This window comes from Spermophilus citellus (assembly GCF_964194105.1).
Source record: "Spermophilus citellus genome assembly, chromosome: 5".
NCBI classification, from domain to species: domain Eukaryota; kingdom Metazoa; phylum Chordata; class Mammalia; order Rodentia; family Sciuridae; genus Spermophilus; species Spermophilus citellus.
The window spans coordinates 148,214,324-148,233,119 of NC_138186.1; the positions used below are offsets into that span (position 1 = coordinate 148,214,324).

At 36.4% G+C, this 18,796-nt stretch overlaps 1 protein-coding gene across 1 annotated transcript in view; it reads right to left on the minus strand.

Annotated features, from left to right (window-relative positions):
- Positions 1-18,796, minus strand: part of TXLNB (taxilin beta) — a 45,207-nt gene that overhangs the window by 13,659 nt on the left and 12,752 nt on the right. Inside the window, exons 4-7 of the mRNA XM_081293785.1 lie at positions 16,097-16,267; positions 7,418-7,612; positions 5,190-5,309; positions 2,878-2,952 (exon numbers count right to left, since the gene is read on the minus strand). Of these exons, the coding sequence (XP_081149911.1) occupies positions 2,878-2,952; positions 5,190-5,309; positions 7,418-7,612; positions 16,097-16,267 (561 nt within the window). The remainder of the gene's footprint in view (positions 1-2,877; positions 2,953-5,189; positions 5,310-7,417; positions 7,613-16,096; positions 16,268-18,796) is intronic.

Here is an 18,796-nt window from a genome sequence, read left to right on the forward strand (position 1 = left end):
CACTTGCCTAGCACATGTGAGGCACTGGGTTCAATCCTCAGTACCGCATACAAAAATAAGCAAATAAAATAAAGGTATGCTGTCCATCTACAACTATAATTAAAAAAAAAAAGATTTATTTATTTTGAGACGGGATCTTTCTATGTCCAACAGGCTGGCCACAAATGATCCTCTTGCCTCAGTCCAGGTGATTCTCCTGTCAGCTTCCTGAGTAGTTGAGACTATAGCTGTACAGTTGTACAACTGCACCCACCAAAAATTTTAAAAATTATAATGTTGATACTTCTTGATGACTTGTTTAAACATTATTATACACAGTGATTTAGGTGCCTTTATTTTCTTCTTGGTGTTTAGGTAATTATTGAAAGTTTTAATATGCTTTGGAGACAAAAAGAGAAAGACAGAAGAGAGTCCTTGTAACAAACAAGGCTGCCTGCACTGTGGGAATCTGGGCATCTTAGAAGGCAGGGTTAACTTAATCTAGGGCCATACTTCTTCATTTCTGGAAGTTCTTTACATTCATGAACTGGAGCTGAACAGGGTCTTGAGATCAGTTGAGTGGTTCTTTTTTTTTTTTTTTTTTTTTACTGAAGACTCCCTATGTCTTATATATTTCCATATACATATACTCCTACCTCTGATAAAACATACTGGCTCATGTGCTAATCAAAAATTAGCATTTTATAGCATTATTATCACTAGATTGTGAGTTTGGTTAGGCAGAGATTTTCATCTGTCTTATTGATCACAAACTATGTTACCAACACCTAGAACCATGATCAGCATTTAGAGATGCTTAATAAATATTAGTTGAATTAATCATGCTTATTATGGACCAGTCACTGAACTGTTTTGTATACATAATTTGATAACAAGCTGCTTATATCTACTAAGTACTTATATCTGTATATCTACTAATTTGTTTTTCTGTTAAAAACTTAAATATCCACAGTTACAGAGCAAGAGCTGATATGATGTCTAAACCAATTACATTTTAGTCTATAGCTGCTATTTCATGTACTGTTATTTTGGAAATACTAAAAAGTAATGAGCTCTCAGAGGTCAGAGGACTTCAGTTACAGATCACATACTCATTATGGTATCTTTATGTTACATAGAAGAAAATTTAGATCCAGAGAGGTTTAGGTGAGTTGCATAGGGTCACGCAGCTTCTCTGTAGAAGAGCCAGGACTCTGACTGTGGTGCCTGGACTCATTCCAGGACTGAGGGACAATGGAAAATCTAGAACCTCTGATGGATGCTTTTTCAAGTTTGTGGTTGTGTGGTTAGGAAACTTGGATTGCACCTATCTATTTTTACTCTACTCATTGAAAATCTAACTACTGGTGCAAGGTTGAATGAATCATTCTCTAACCCAGAATCCAGAATTTAATCTACTCTTCTAAAGCTCCTTATATTCATTTAGCAGAGAAGAGTAGGGATTACATGTAATAGGTGATGTGAACAATATATAGCTTCAAGTATTGTTCACTGTTCCTCTTATACTCTGTGCTGTGAATGAGGCAGTGATAGAGAAGAAGTACTGATTCTATTCTCTGGGATCCCCCATCACTAGACATTAAGGTCACACTTCCTTCCTCCTGGTTAGAGACCTGCCACTGCTGCCATCTCTCTACACCATGTGATCTTATAGGTTCTGTCATTGCCTCAAGGATAATCTTAAGTTTGTAACACTGGGCCCTTGGATTCTATTAAAGTCAGAAACATGATGTTCCCAACTTGTATGTAATTAATATTTTAAACCATTCTTATATATTTCAGAGAATATATCATACTGGGTAAAACAATTCCTTATTGCCTTCTCTGTAAATAGATATATATGTAGAAGACACTTTAGAAAGACTAGATATGAAAATATTATTGTATTTTTGTCTACGAAGTGGTATAATTTATTATTTTAAGTTTCTTTTTCTTTCACAGTGACAAAGTATTAATCAGACTTGTTTATTCATGCAATGAATAAGTTTTCTTTTTATAATGAATGAGCATTTTTATAGTCAGCACATAAACATGTACAAATCTTAAATTAATACTGCCTAACATGTAAGGCTTCTAATTTTCTCACCCTCTGAATTTGTTCTGTGATCTCATAGTCCTTTTAGCATCTGGCATTTCTCCCAGCAGCAGAGCTGAAGCCCTTCTGTGCCTAATAGCAGGATGGTTCTGGAAACTGACAGGAAATATTTGCAGGAGGGGGAGAACCCCAAAGGTAACAGGGAAGATGGATAGGCCTGGCTTTCCTCCAGAGGCAGCTGTGATGGGAGGCTTTATTTTTGAGCCTGACATAGGAATTCCAGTGGTCTAATCAAAACATGAATGGCACCATGAGGCAAATCCAAATGGCTCCTAACTTGCTTGTCACTGCTTGTCATTCACCACTGACAAAGCCGCCCCTGGTAGTACAGAAACTTGAGTGCCCACTCTATTTATCTCATTTTCCTTGTATTATAAATAACATCAAAAGATGAGAACATTTTAAGAATTGACAGATATGAATGGTGCATCTGAAAAGTTCACATTTTCTTTTTGCCTTTTTTGGATAATAGGGAAGGAAAGAGAGAAGAAATGTGCACTTATGGGTGGGAACTTGGGCATGAGCTTCCTTTGAGTGAACATTTGACCATCATCCTTTGTCTGTGTAAATGTTTTATCTGAACATTATTGGTACAGAGAATTTCTTTTTCATAAACATAATCCTATACTTTTATTTTCACTAAAAACAATAAATGTGAAGAGGGTATTCATTTCTAACTCTTGTCCCTCAGTCTCCTGTATTTGTGAAGTGTTCTACAGACTACCTTTGGTCCCAGTCTCTTGGGACCAGCAAGGAGAGGACACCCAATGCATGTACTTCACCTGAGCCTGTAGCACTGTCTCTTGTTCCTTCAGCACTTTGGCCTGAAGTTTCCACTCTGCTGCCTGGTTCAGTAACTGTGAGAAGAAAGAATGCATGGAAAGAATGTCAAATTGTTTTTAAAATTATCCTTTAACTGTAATTTGTATATAAAATTTAATTTCTGTCTTATTAACTCTTTCATGTTTTTTTGAACTTTGTAAAAAATCTAAGAAAGCTAAAAGAACATGCCAGATAGATTGTTTTTCAATTAAAAACTAGTGGTTTGGGGCTGGGGATGTGGCTCAAGCGGTAGCGCGCTCGCCTGGCATGCGTGCAGCCCGGGTTCGATCCTCAGCACCACATACAAACAAAGATGTTGTGTCCGCCAAAAACTAAACAATAAATATTAAAATTCTCTCTCTTTCTCTCTCTATCTTTCTCTCTCTTAAAAAAAAACTAGTGGTTTTAATTTAAAAAAAAGGGGGGGGGTCTAACTCAAGCATGAATCACAAAAAAATTCAGCCTCCCCTCAAATTCTGGAAGCTTTTCTAACGATCCTTTCCAACTATTACTAATCTCTGCTTGAGAATCTCCAGAACCGCCCCACCTGGGCATTGTTGCCAGTAACTGTTCCTTTATATAAACTGAGAGTAATTTTCCTGGATCCTGTATCCCACTACAGCATGCATGATCCAGTATGAAATATATACTTGGTCTTTGTCCCTGGAGAGCTTATAACATGCATCCAAATGTCCTAGAGAACATGTGAAAGGGGTATTCTTTCTCAGAGAATATGATTTAGGAAGTATAGGGTATGACTCTAATCTGTACTACAGCAAATACCCAACATGGTTTGGATATTGGTAGTCCATGGATTACATTTTAAGAAACAGAAGTTGGAGCTGTTGTTCTAAATCCTGCCTTCTGGGGGTTTACATGATCAGAAGTCTTATCACTCTTAAGAGAATATGGATTTCTGATTTGAAGTTATCCAATGACCACAAGGTTATGTTCTTCAAAATTTATCATTTTTGGTCATGTTTGATAATTGAAGTTATTTAAAAATTACCATTCTAACAAAATGAATTATCTTAAACTTCCTTCTTTCCCCCACAATGATACATGCTTTAATTCATACATTTGAAACATCTCTGACTATGATACACTGTTACAGAGACTTGGGCTTTTTGGGACAGCTGCAGGTTAATTTGAAACATATCTTTGTCACTTAGCAGCATGTGCCCTTAACAAGTTGCATATTCTCTTTGAGATTCAATTCTCTCATCTGTAGAATGATCTTACAGCTTTTGGGGAATACTTGGGGTTACTAAGATCAATAAACACCACCATTCAGTTTTTCAACTTCAAATTATGGAGTTATCTTTGACTCTCCCCATTTCTCACTGTCATGATCTTCAGGTCAGCAGCATTGACTGTTTATTTTTCATTGAAACAACTTTTACCATTTCCATTCTTCGTCTTGGCTGCTTCCTCCCTAATCTAAGTCATCATGTATCTCATTTAGATGCTTTCTTACTCCTCTGTAGTTCATTTTCTACCCAGGAGCCAAATTAATTATTTACAGATGCAAAGCAGACCATGTCACTTGCTTTGCTAAAACCACCCCCTACTTGCCCATTATATATTTTCCAAGCTGTACAAAACTACACAATTTGCCCCTTGTTTATCTCTGCAACTTCATTTCCAACCTTTCTCCCACTTATTCAACATTCTCTTGCTTCCCTGACCTTTTCCTATTTCTGGGGTATGCTAGGCTGGTTCCAGCAGTAGGGTCTTGTTAATGCTGCAGACACTGTTGCTGGAGATTATTCCACGTGGTGGCTTCTACCAGGCTGGGCTTGACTCAAGCATCTGGTGCCTCTTCCTGATAACTCAGTCTAAAGTAGGCCCCCTCTTTTCACCCCTCTCCTTTTCTCCTTATTTTCCTAATAGTACTTAACTATTATCTGAAATTACCCTTCCTTGTTCATTTGCTTATTTACTGCATGCCTTATCCCAGTCAGACTCTAATCTGCATGATGGGAGATGGCCCTTGTCTGTCTTGTTCACAGCTATATCTCAGCACCTAATATTATGCTCAGCAGATAATAGGCACTTGAAAAATATTTGCTGAGTATTTGTTGAGTGACTAGTTCATGTGAATAATAATGCAGGTATGGTGCCTCTTACTGGGCTAACCCATTTAGTTCTCCATCGAAGCCCAGGCTCTTCATCAGTCTAGAGCTCTTTGACCATTATCAAAACAACTTTCCTAGAAAGTCTCAGATATCAAGGTAGACCAGATATGTACACCAACTAAAAGGATAAGTACATATTCCTTTTCTCGTTTATGTTGCTCCTCTGCTTCCTTCATCATTTCTTGTGCCTGCTCAAGTTTTGCATCCACCAGCTTCTGCTGCAGTTCTCTGTGTTTAAATATTTTGTCCAGATGCTGAGCAAAAATAAAGTACATAAAGAAAGCTTGGTTTATTATTGGTGCTTAAAAATGGAAAATAGAAAAAAATAATTCACATGAATACTTATTCTTTAGATTATACTGTTTTTAAAAAGGGGGACTAAATCACTAGCATCATTTAGAACTTTATATGTTAAGTGGTGAAGGCCCCCAACATTTGACACTACACAAAGGTAGCTGCAAAAGTAAGGGGGTCAGAGTTCAGCAGTGTTAATGATTAAAGTTCTCAACATTATTTTTCTGAATCTGGTAACTAATTGACATGATATTTATTATGCTAGGCAGCAAAGATAATGATCTGTACTACAAAGGCTACAGCATATTAGTTGGAATTTTGACTCTTTCTATGAATATAAAATCTTTAACCACATCATAATAGTGCAGTTTATCATGGCGAATTCTCCATATTCTTGCATTCTTGTCTCAAGGGTTGTAAAAATGTGGTGGGACACCAACATGTGGTCCTAGGTCTGGGAGTAAGGCCCAGGCCTCCTGAATTCTGCTCTGTTGCTGGTGGTGTTATAGTTTGGACCTGAAGTGTCCCCCAAAGACCCATGTGTTAAAGTTATAGTGCCTAGCTTGGTGCTATTGAGAAGTTGTAGAAAATTAAAGTGGGGTCTAGTGGGAGGTCTTCCAGTCATTGGGGGCATCTTCTTGAAGGGATAGTGAGACCTCATCCCTTCTGCTTTCTCTCTCTTTTGCTTCCTGGCAAACCTCGAAGTGAGTGGCTTTGTTCCACTATACACTCCTCACCATGATGATGAGCTGCCTCTCCACAGGCCCAGAAGCAATGGGGTCATTTGATTATGGACTGAAACCTCTAAAACTATAAACTTTTCTCTTTATAAGATAATTATCTCAGGCATTTGTTATAGTAATAGAAAACTAACAAACACAGGTGGGGATGGCAAGGCCAAGGGTCACAGATGAATTGATATGTAGATGTTTACTGCCCTCCATACCTTTTGATTTCTGAACTTGCTAGATAAAGAGAAGCTTTCAATTCTACCTCAGTGAGATGTGAAATTCTGGCCTTGGACTTTACATAGAACCAATCCCAGGATTATACAGATTATACCAGACCATTCCTAACTATGGTCTCTATGAAGAGTATGGATATTTCCCCTTCATTCTTTTCCTTCTTCTTCAGCCTGAACCTCTATTATGGAGCAGAGTTAATCTTTGTGATAAGATAAAATGGTAGCATGGCATTTTGGCTTATTGAGGAATTTCCTGATTACCTAATTGCTGCAACCATATGCTACTGGCTGTTTTTTTCCTTGAAAAAAATCTTAGCATGTGGTTAACAGAGAGCCATTTTGACTATGTTATGTTACATTTTAAGGCAGAGATATAAAATTTGGTTGGAGTGGGGAAAGGAATATTATCATACTCTTGAGAGGAAATCTGAGTCTTAAAAACATATTAAACATTAAAATATAATTTTGGGTTAACAAAAGATTCTTACTGCCTTTCTAATGTAAATTACTGAAATTCAAAGTCTTGGCTTTTGTGACAAGAAGGAATTTAATCTGTTTTCCATACATAAAATGTAGAAAATATATTATTTTCTAGTGCATAAGAAATTTGAGATAATTAAATGACATGTTATGTTCAAAGTACAGTACTTAACACACTTCCTGATATAAACTAAGCACCAAATGAATATTATAATTATTAATATTATTTTTGGCTTGTGTGATATGTAAACTGTAGACCCTCAATGTACAGGACATGGTGATTCTTAAAAGAGAGTGTATATTTTTTTTTCTCCCTTGAGAGGATTTTTAAAGGGTTGATAAATACTGTTTCGATGGATGACTGGGCCCAAGCTTACCATTTTCTATTTACTGCCTAAACTTTGCAGTAATTACAGTTTTGATGAAATCCTATATGACTTTCAGCCAAGTATTTTGTTGTATCATCTGTCTTTATTTTGGCTAGCAAAAGAAATTCAATTCTAACTACTAATCAATTGAGTTGACCATAACTTTCTTATTATCCAAGTTCCCCACCTTACAACCCAGATCAGAATATATGTACAGATATATATACAGTTCTTCTAAACTGTTTGATGTTCTTACCTCCTCTCTGAGCTCATACTGATCAATGATGCTTTTCAGTTTTTCTGCAAGCTCTGTGTTCTCCTGACAGAGCTTCATATTTCGCTCACTCTGCTGCTCTATTTGTGCCTGGATATCTGTCAGGGTAGTTTGAAAATGACTTGTGATCTCCTTCCTTTTCTCTTCTTCCTCACGTGCCCTCTGGAGGGTTTCCTCCTATGGAAAAAATCAAAATATTTTATTATGGTAATTTAAAACCCTGAAGGTTTAAAGAACTCAGACAAGGTCAGCAAAAGGAGACTAGTGAGCAGAGTAAGTGGGATATTTTTTTTCTCAGTTCTCTACAGCTAAAGTTGCTTAGTCCTAAAATAAATGTATGAGCACAGGTTTCAGCTGTGAGTACACAGTCTTCAGAACAGGTGTTGTGAGGACCTTGAATTGAATTTGATCTTGGTGATGAAGACTTGTTTTAAAGTTGATGGGTCTCCTGCAGAGTAAATGAATGGCAGGGATTTCTGACAAACACACAGCCACATGGTTTTGATTTCTTGGTTGTGGCCTGGAAAAAAGACTACTTGGATTTACTGATTGATGGGACAGGTCATGGGTTACTTTAGTTTGGTACAGGAAGAAGAGCAGTAGATTTAACATTTGTCTATAAAAAACATGGCAAATTAACCACATATCTCATTACTCCAGTTTTATAAGTGATCACAATGTGAACATTTTCTTAAGAAGCCTTTCATCAGAATGCTTAAAAATAAATTAAGATGAATATAGCTCAGTGGAGGCCATTTAAAAATATAAAAGGAAATCTTTCCAAATATACTAGATACTTTATTTCTGGAAGATCAATCATTGCATGTGTTACATGGGGTAATTTAAATGCTCAATGTAAATTTTGAATCTGAAAGTAATATTAAGTTTAAAATCTTTTTAATTATAAAATTAAACCTATAATTTCCCTTTACTCTTTGTTAACATTGAAGAATTGGAAATTAAATTTTATATTATTTCTGTTCTTTTGTCCTAAATCAGAACTTTCTGTTTATTTCTAACCACTAACAGTGTGCCCAAATTCTCTCTACATCTGTATTGAGAATTCTTTGCTTTGTGATTGTTTCTCTCATTCTTTTAGAATAAAAGGGTTTGATCTTGCTACATCATACCAAAGATAGAGGCACACTACTGACAAATGATACAGACATTTTAGGATTCCATTCAATTCTGATTAATTGTTAATATGAAAGCTTGCTTCATTGTTGGCAAGTAAAATTACATGGCAGTTATCTACCAAGTTCAAATTATATAATAGGAATTTTAAAAAGAAATAATTATTTTAGCAAATGTAATTGCATGAATCTGTATTTTGATAGAATAATGTGGTCAAAATAAATACTGATCCTAAAAATATATGCAATTCATTTCATCTTTCTTTTACAATATTAACACATTTCCTAACTCTAATATAGCCATCTGAATAATAATTTATCCACATCATAAACCTGTATCAAGCAACAACTTCTCAGGGATATTGTAGAATATATTTGTACTTCCTAATCTGAAGAAATTAATCATCTGAGATATGACTTCCCTGAGTTTTATATACTAATGTTTACTATATGTATTTTACTGAAAATGATTATGACTGTCAGTTAAGAGCAGTTGAATATACATATAATAGTGATTGTCACCTCATTGCTCCTTATATATTTACAAGTCAATAAGCTTTGAATTATAGAACTAAAGACAATGATCAGAATTCATTTGCATTTATAAATATCCCAGCCATATTCATTCCACAAATGAATGAGTAAATGAAAGAACCATCCCAGACTACCCCAGAATTCTTGAGTTTTTCCCAGAAGATGGCTACTGAAAGTGCATTAAACCCATGTCAAAACATCATAGCACTCCACAAATGGCATCTTGCATTTTTGTATTATATTGTTCTTCAATGAGACAAAAGTAAATCTAGGAAATCTTTTAAAATTTGAGTTTTTCATTGATTAATAATTTTCAGTCATTTGAACAGTGACTTAGACAAACTTTTCTTTCTTTATTAAGCACATTTTTTTAAAAATTTTTTTTTAGAGAGAGTGAGAGAGGAGAGAGAGAGAGAGAGAGAGAGAGAGAATTTTTAATATTTATTTTTTAGTTCTCAGCGGACACAACATCTTTGTTGGTATGTGGTGCTGAGGATCGAACCCGGGCCTCACGCATGCCAGGCGAGCGCGCTACCGCTTGAGCCACATCCCCAGCCCTTAAGCACATTTTTTGAAGTGAAAATCAATAGTACAAACTGTAAGGGTCCGGCGAAGCGTCGGAGAAAGAGACCACCAAGAGACCACTCATGCAATTGGCAGAAGGGGATTTATTGAACCAGCATGCTGGGGCTCCGTGCCCACTCAGGAAAGGAGAGCAGCCCAGAGCAGGGGTTGAACAATGCTTAAGTACACTTTTTGGGGACGGCGGGGGCTTTGCATACACATCATAGTCTCCTTTAACAAATCACCATACACTGAGGGAAAATCAAACAATAATTCTTAGACTTGATTAGTACATTCATTGGTGGGAACAGGCTGGTCACTTCTAAGCGGGGTACACATTCAAACTGATTGGTTTTGGGGCCTGATGCCTATGTGCTGGGCTACTCAGAGCCCTTAGTTATTAAACAGCCAGAGGATCAGGAGGAATATTTACTGGGCAGTTCGGGTATTGTCCTAACAGAGGAATTTAACAATACCTGGTCCTTCACTTTTTAACTCAGGCCCTGCAGCTTGGAAACTTTACAATGCCCGGTCTTTTTTTTTTTTTTTTTTTTTAAGAGAGAGTGAAAGAGGAGAGAGAGAGAGAGAGAGAGAGAGAGAGAGAGAGAGAGAGAGAGAGAGAGAGAGAATTTTTTAATATTTCTTATTTTTTAGTTCTCGGCAGACACAACATCTTTGTTGGTATGTGGTGCTGAGGATCGAACCCGGGCCGCACGCATGCCAGGCGAGCGCGCTACCGCTTGAGCCACATCCCCAGCCCAATGCCGGGTCTTTTACACTTTAACTTCAATTTCTTTTACTCTTACACAAACAAATTTGAGGGACAAAGCCTGAAACAAACTTTGTAGGCCTCATTGTGTATCTTAGAACTAGTGCCATGCCTGGTACATAATCCATAGATATATAATAAATGTTTATTTAATGAATTAATAAATGATTAATTTATGTACAGACATCTGAGTAGCTTTGACTAGTTGATTCCTATAGTCCTTTTCATATTAAAATTCTGCAAAATGCTGACAACAAGTGCTACTTATTTCTTTACCTAAATCATGTTCCTTAAAGCATTCATCTCTTACTAAGAAGTTTTCAATATAGTTTGAGACTTAGGTTTACTGCTTTAAACTTAGGTAGTATTTTATGGAAACAAGATCATGTCTCAGAGTTTTACTGGTCTTTTCAAAATTATTCTAAATTATGAGGTTTTATGTGTGTGTTTAATTCACTGAAGAAGGATTTTTTTTTTCAGTGCGGGGATTGAACCCAGGTTCTCACTCAGGCTAGGCAAGCACTCTACTACTGAGCTACATTCCTATCCCTTTTTATTTTACTTTATTTTGAGACAGGGTCTCAGTAAGTTGCTCAGGCTGGCCTCAAACTTGTGATCTTCCTGCCTTAGCCTCCCAAGTAACTGGGGTTATAGGCAGGCACAACCACATATGGCAGAGAAGCAATTTTAATAAAAAATAGTAAAAGTTCAAATTTATAGTGGTAGAAAGACCTGGTTATACATTCTCTTTCTATGTCTTCCCAAGCTTTACTACATAAAATTTAGATTCAAGTACTGAGGCTGTCTCATTATTTTGGTCAGGGAAACTCAAACCAAGTTGAATCTTCTACAGATACCAACTACAAACTCTGGGCAAAATGCAAGAAACAACTACTTAAAGGTACTGGAGGGTAAAAATTTTGTATATAATCTTAGTTTCATAGTTATTATAACTGTAAGCTTGAGGGAAGACTGTAGTTGACAGCAAAATGAGATAGGAAAAACTTCCAGAGAAAGACAACATACCATCTTTCGGGTCTGCAGGAATGAAGAGTTCTGAGCAACTATAGCCACTGAAAGGTAAGAAGGAGATTCCCAGGGAATAGAGAGGGACAACCCTAAATTCTGTAAATAAACACTGCCCAGATCTCTGACTGACTCTGAAGTATACATGTGCAGGATAGAATTAAAGCAATCTAGCTAAGGAAAAAAGAACTAAAATTAAATTTTAGTTGCTGTCCAAGAGGCAAAAGTATGTTTTGATTCTGACCAAATTAATTAGTTAAAAAATAATTTACATTCTTCATAGGAGTATAGTAGAATCCAGACTCTTTACAATATTAGTCACAATATCCAGGATACAATTGACAATGGCTTACATGAAAAACCAAGAAAAAAGTGACTCTTTCTCAAAAGAAACAACAATCAGAGTAGGCCTGTTCTATAATGACTCTGATAGAGAATGAGCAGGGGAAAATTTTAAAGCAAGTATTAAGACTATGCTTGAAGACATAACACTATCACAATGAATTTAAAAAAATGGAAAACCTCAGTTGAGAACAATAATTTATAAAAAGAACCAAGCAGAAATTCTGAAATTAAAAATTATTAAATCTGAAATTTAAAAGTAACTGGATGGATTTATAGAATAGAAATGGACAAAGGAAAGAATCAGTGAATATGAAGATAGATCATTAGAAACATGTAATCTGGAGATAAAAGAGAAAAGAGACTCAAAGACCTGTGGGACAATATCAAGTGCTCTAACACCCATGAAACTGATCTCAAAAGGGAGGGAGACAGAGGAGGGGCAGGAGGAGGAAAAAGAGGAGATGAGAAAGAGAAGGGTGAGAGAGTGAAAGAGAGAGAATGGAGTAGCAAAAATATTAGAAGAGATAGTGACTGAAAAATACCCAAATTTTGTGAGGAAAAAATATATATATACAAAAAAACTCAGCAAATATCACACCCGATATATATGAGGAAAACCACTCCCAGACATAAAGTGGTTAAAGTTCTTAAAACCAAATAGCAACAGAAAGACTGTGAAAGTAGCCTGATAAAAGTGACATATCACATGTAAGGGAAAAACAACCCAAATTATTATTGATTTACATCAGAAATTAATGGAGGCTAGAGTACAGTAGAACAGTTAAGTAAGGATGAAATTAAAAAAAAAAACATGAACAAATCTTATCAACACTGAATTCTATATCCAATGAACACTGTCTTCAATGATAAAAATAACAACAACAACAATAACAAAACATTTTTAAACATAAAAGACTAAGAGAATTGATTGCTAATAAGATTATACTATAACGAGTAGTGAAGGAGTTCTTCAGGCTGAAAGAAAGTGATAATAGACAGAAAGACAAGAATGGTAAATGTCTAAGTAAAGAAAAAAGACAGTTTTTGCCTTTAACTTTTAAAGGAATATATACGATGGTTAAAATAAAATTATAACATTGTCTCATGGGCTTTATAAATGTATATAATGTGTGTATGTGTATATATATATATATATATATATATATATATATCATAGCTTAACATAGTGAAAGTAAATAGACATATTTAGTTGCAGTGTTTCTACATATTATTCAGGCAGACTATAAAAAGTTAAAAGTGTAGATTGTAATTACAGAGCAAGTACTGAAGATAAGTGCAAAGAAACTGGGCACAGTGTTGCATGCCTGTAATCATACCTACTCTGGAAACTGAGGTGAGGAAGATTACAAGTTCAAGGCCAGTCTGGACAACTTAGTGAAACTCTATCTCAAAATAAAAAAATTAAAAGGGGTGTAGTTCAGGTAAAGTGCCTGGGTTTAATCCCCAGTTCTAGGAACAACAACAACAAAATACTGAAAAAAGTTATAATTAAAAAACACAAGAGATAAATGAAAATGTTTTCAAGAATATTCAAATCATCCAAAGGAAGGTAGAGAAAGATAAGAGGAACAGAAGATAGGTGGCAAGTACTAAACAAATAATACAATGGTGTCTACAAATTTATCCAGCCACATCAGTATTTACATTATATGTTAATGGACCATTACTTTAATTAAAGTAATGAATGAAAAGAAGCATGGTACCTACAACTACATAGTATCTATAAGATATGTACTTTAATTTATAGACCCAAGTTGAAAATACAGGAATGAAAAGAGATATCCCTGGAAAACAAAGAACACCTGAGTGGCTATATTGATATCAGATAATATAAATATCAAGATGAAGATTATTACCAAAGGACATTTTCTAATGTTAAAGTGGTCGATTTATCAAGGAGACAAAATATTCATAAATGTGTATATATCTAATATAATTCTTTGAGACACATGAAGAAAGAATAAAGTTAAAAGTAGAAGACAATTCCACAGAGTAGATTTTTGACAACTATTGCTCAGCAATGGGACAAAAATTCAGAAAAGACATAAATGACCTAAACTTAATGGTTACCTAAGGAATGCTATATTAACATTCAGTACTCATAGTATGTTCATCAAGATAGACATTATGATGGGCTATATAAATTAAACAATACTTGTAAGTAACCTAGAGGTTAAAGAAAAAATCAGAAGGGAAGTTAGAAAATATTTTGAATCTGCATCCTGATTTTGGCACTGAAAATATTCATGACCTTGGACAACTGATTTGGATTGCTGAGTCTCAGTTTCTTCCTCAGTGGAGATATTAACTTTCACAGCATTATTGGTGAAGATCAAATAAAAGAACAGACATACAACACTTAGCACAACTCCTGGCATAATAAAAGTATGTAATTTTATTGTCCATGATTGTAAGCCATGACTGAGGGTGTGCAGGCATTCCTCTAGGGGTTTCTGTTATTCTATCATTCTGCCTTTGAATGTTCCCCAGAGGGTCCAAGCCAGATAATTCTCTCTTTTAATCTCTTTCTTGATACGTTTCTTCACCTTATCTGATTTAGTTGTATCTCCTCATTACATGACTGTACTGTAAATTGGAAGAATTAATGTAAACACAGAATACTATCACTGGAATACATATATTGACTTGAAGATTGTTATGGTTTGGATATAAGGTGTCCTCCAAAAGCTCATGTGTGAGACAATGCAAGAAGAGGTTTAATTATACCTCTTTGCAGTATTTTTTTTTTTTGAACTAGGGATTGAACCCAGGCACTTTACCTGGACTACAAAAGATTTAGAGGAGAATGATTGTGAGATTCTTAACCCAATCTGTGAATTAGTCCCCTGATGGGATTAACTGAGTAATAACTGCAGGCAGGTGGGGAGTGGCTGGAGTAAGTGGGTTATTGGCAGGTGGTGTACCTTTGAGGGATATATTTTGTGTCTGGTGAGTGGAGTCTCTCTCTGCTTCCTGATCATCATGTAAGCTGCTTTCCTCTGCCACATTCATCTGGCATGCGGTGCTGTCTTACCTTGAGCCCTGAGGAATGGAGCCAGCCTCCTATGCACTGAGACCTCTGAAGTTGTGAGTTCCCAAATAAAGTTTACCCCACTCTACAATTGTTTTTGTCAGGTGTTTTAGTCACAGCAGTGAAAAAGCTGATCAAACCTAGGATAATGTTCCCATCTCCAGGCCCCCATCTATTTTAGGTTTCTGATAGTCCTAGTTCAATCATTGAAAAGATGCCAGAAGCTCATCTCCTCAGACTTGTCATTTGAGAGTTAAGAGTTCATCACACTGGACTTCCATTTCCAGGTATCAAAAACAATTTGGAGTACACCGAACAACTAGTCTTTCCTTCCCCCACCCCCCCAACTCATTGTGCAAACTAAACAAGGATTTTTATGTCTTTAGTTCTTAAGGTATCTCCTTTAAAACACACTTAATAATAACTACCTCACAGGAACATTGGTGTCTAATTAATTACCATTTGTTAACTGCTTTGGGATTTTCCTCTGGAAAGGGAAATGTGGGTACAGACAGTACTATCATCGTGAGAGCCCTGCATCGTGGTTTATTGAATGGAGGAAGTGTCTGCACATAATCGAATTAATCACACTGCTAGGGGCTTATGCTGTAATTATTGAAACCCATGAAGTCTGAGGAAAGCAATCAGTCTATTATTTTGAGATTGAATAATTAAATCCAGAGAGCCTCAGCGTTTTTCCAAGTATCTTCTTTTCTCTGTTGACATTTTGGCTCTCAATCTCACTTTATTGTATCAACTAGATTTGTGTCTATTTATCTCATGTCATGCAGAATTCATTATAAAATAAAATGAAGAATTTTTACAAATATTTTAAAGTAATCTTGGACTACCCCCCCCCAAAACAAAACAAAATAAAACAATATCAACAAAAAAATACTCAACCTAATAAGAAGGTAAGGGAAATAGCACTTATTAAGGGTCTGCACTGTGTTACGTCTGTGAGCACCACACACATAGGATCTAATTTTTCCCCAAACACATGGTGAAGCTGGGATAATCACCATTTTATGGGTGAGGAAACAAGCACAGGGAGGTAAAATAACTTATTGGAGGTCATAAGCGATCAAATGGCAGAGCCAGTATTTGAACATACTGCTCTGATTCTAAGACTCATGCTCTTTTCACAAGTAGTAGTAACTGCCCATGTCAATGTAGCCTGCAAGAAAGTGTGTCATTCTTTTTTCTTTTTTTTTTTCCTAAGCCAGTGTGACACGTACCTTCAGTGTCTTATTGTGTCTCTGCAGCTCTCGGCACAGACTCTCCAGTTTGCTCCGAGCCAGGATAGCTCTGCTATGTTCACTTTGTAATTGATCATTTTCTTTCTGGATTTGCATCTGTTTCTTTTGTAGGACCTTTAACTTCTTTTGCTCTGTGCGATGTTCATCCAGCTAGGCATGGGGATACGCATGAGAAAGAAAATAATAGAAACTGGGTAAGAATGCTTTGCAGTTGATAGAAAAGGATAAAATCTAGAGACCATTCTGTGGTTGTTCAGAAACTTTTTTTTTTTTTTTTGCTATTATCTGTCCCTCTGGAAACACATGAACTTCACAAATGTTGCCTTTGTAATATCTGTAGATATAGTTTTTAGAGCATATTTATGTTTTACATTACAATTAGTAGTATCTTTTTACTTTGAATTTTTTTGGTAGGTCTAAAAATATTTTTCTTGAGTTTATTTAGTGATGCCAGAGACAAGATAGAAAGACATATCTCAGAATCTGGAAACTGGCAGAATTCATAGCAAAACCTGTATTCGTACAATGGTCAACAGTTTGTCTACTTGGATTATGTTTCATTTTTCACAAAACAAACTTCCAGTGCTATTTTTAAAATAGGAAAGAGAAAAGTAGTCTTCTGGTAAGTAGAAGATAAAGTTGTCTTCTTTATAACTTTGGACTTTGAGTGTAGGAAGGAGGAGAATAGAAAGTATCCCTCAACTGAAAGGGTAAAGTTTCTAAGCTGCAAAGCCTGAGTTAAAATGTAAAGGACCAGGCATTGTAAAGCTGCTTCTAAGCTGCAAAGCCTGAATTAAAAAGTGAAAGACCAGGTATTGTTAAGTTCCTCTGCTACACCCAGAACCTGAAATTCCTGAGATAGTTAAGACAACGCCCTACTGGCCATTTAGCCTAGGGCCCTGTGCAGTTTGTCACATAAGCATACAGGGCCCGAACCAATCAGTTTGAATGTGTACCCCCCCCCCCTTAGGAGTGACCAATCACCCCCGCCCGACCTGTTCTCGCCAATGAATGTACTAATCAAGTTTAAGAATTGTTGTTTGATTTTCCCATGCCTCATGATGATTTGTCCTGATGTATGCAAAGCCTCCACCCTCCCCAAAAAGTGTACTTAAGCACTGCTTGACCTCTGCTCGGGGTTCTTGGCTGCTCTCCCTTCTTGAGTGAGCCGGGAGCCCCAGCGCACTGGAATGGAATGGGTCCCCAATAAATCCCCTTCTGTATTTGTATAAGTCAGTCTCTTTGTGGTCTCTTTCTCCGACGCTTCACCAGACCCTTACACAACCACCTAAGGACTGACAGTTTTCCACCATAGCACTGGGAATAGCCAGTGCACAGCTCAACAGCATGAAAGGCAAGTTTCTGTAATTTACCCTGCTCCCCACCCATCCATGCTCACCCACTCCATGCCTGTGGAAAACACATCATGGTGCGTGTTATTTGCGAACCCAGGTAAGCTCTTCTCACGCCCCTCTAGAAACTACAACTAAACTACCAGGAGTGGCTTGTGAAATGAAACCAGTTTATCCCTGTTCTTTTCATCTTGGAATGGTAAAATTTTAGATAGGGTTGACAGGTGAAATACAGGACACTCAGTTACATTTAAATTTCAGATGAATAAGGAATAAATTTTTAGTATAAATATATCCCAAAAACTGGTGGGATACACTTTTGCAAAAAAAAAAAAATGTTACAAATGAAATGTAAATTTAACTGTGTGCACTAAATTTTTATTTGCAAAATCTGGAAGCATTATTTTGGAATCCTATCTCAGTGGAGGAGTATGGGGACCAAACTCTACAAGCTACCAGAAAGAGACTAGCTCAATTGGTTGAGGGCTTGTCTCACAAGCACAAGGCCCTGGGTTCAATCCCCAGCACCAGAGAGAGAGAGAGAGAGAGAGAGAGAGAGACTGACTAGCAGATTTTAGGAGGATTCTAGGAATGTCAATCTGAAACTGACCATTGGTATGGTCATGTTGAAGCAGCATCCCTTTTTCTAAAGATCATTGCTTAGTTAGACTCAGTTCTCTTAGGGTCTGAATAGAGTTTAAGCTAGGAAGGTACTAGTCCTAATAATGACCTTGTTGGCTAGCAGAAAGGAAAAGCCCTGGAGAGCCCTTGGTGCTTCTAGACCCCAGCTGTTCCTGGTGTCTCAAAGAGCTTGACACAAATGGGTACAAATTTCACACAAGCCATGATCTGTGCCTCAGTTTCCCTCTTTTGAAAAGACATTTGTGTTTTCTGAGCTACATGAACAGCACTCTATCACAATTTCTTCGGTTTACATTTTGATTTTTCCTCCCTTTCTCCTCCTACATTGAAATAACTATATATAAACCCTCAGTTAAGCCAAAGATATGTGTATTTGATATTCTACCTTCATACTCATGTGCAATTTCTACTTAGTAGTGGGAATTAGCATTGGAAAAACACAAGAGCCATGCTACTAAAAATACTGATTGCCGCCTTAGAAAGGCAGTGATCTTCTATTATGTTTCTCATGCTAAACTTCTGTTTACAGAATAGATGTTGTTCTTTCAGGTCACACCATTGTTATTAGACAGTGGTGAAATTTCTCATGCTTATATTTAAATTTTAAATGACATATTCTTCCTTTAAACTTATATATTGTTATTATTGTTAACACCATTATGATTTAGACTACCTTTTAAAGGTT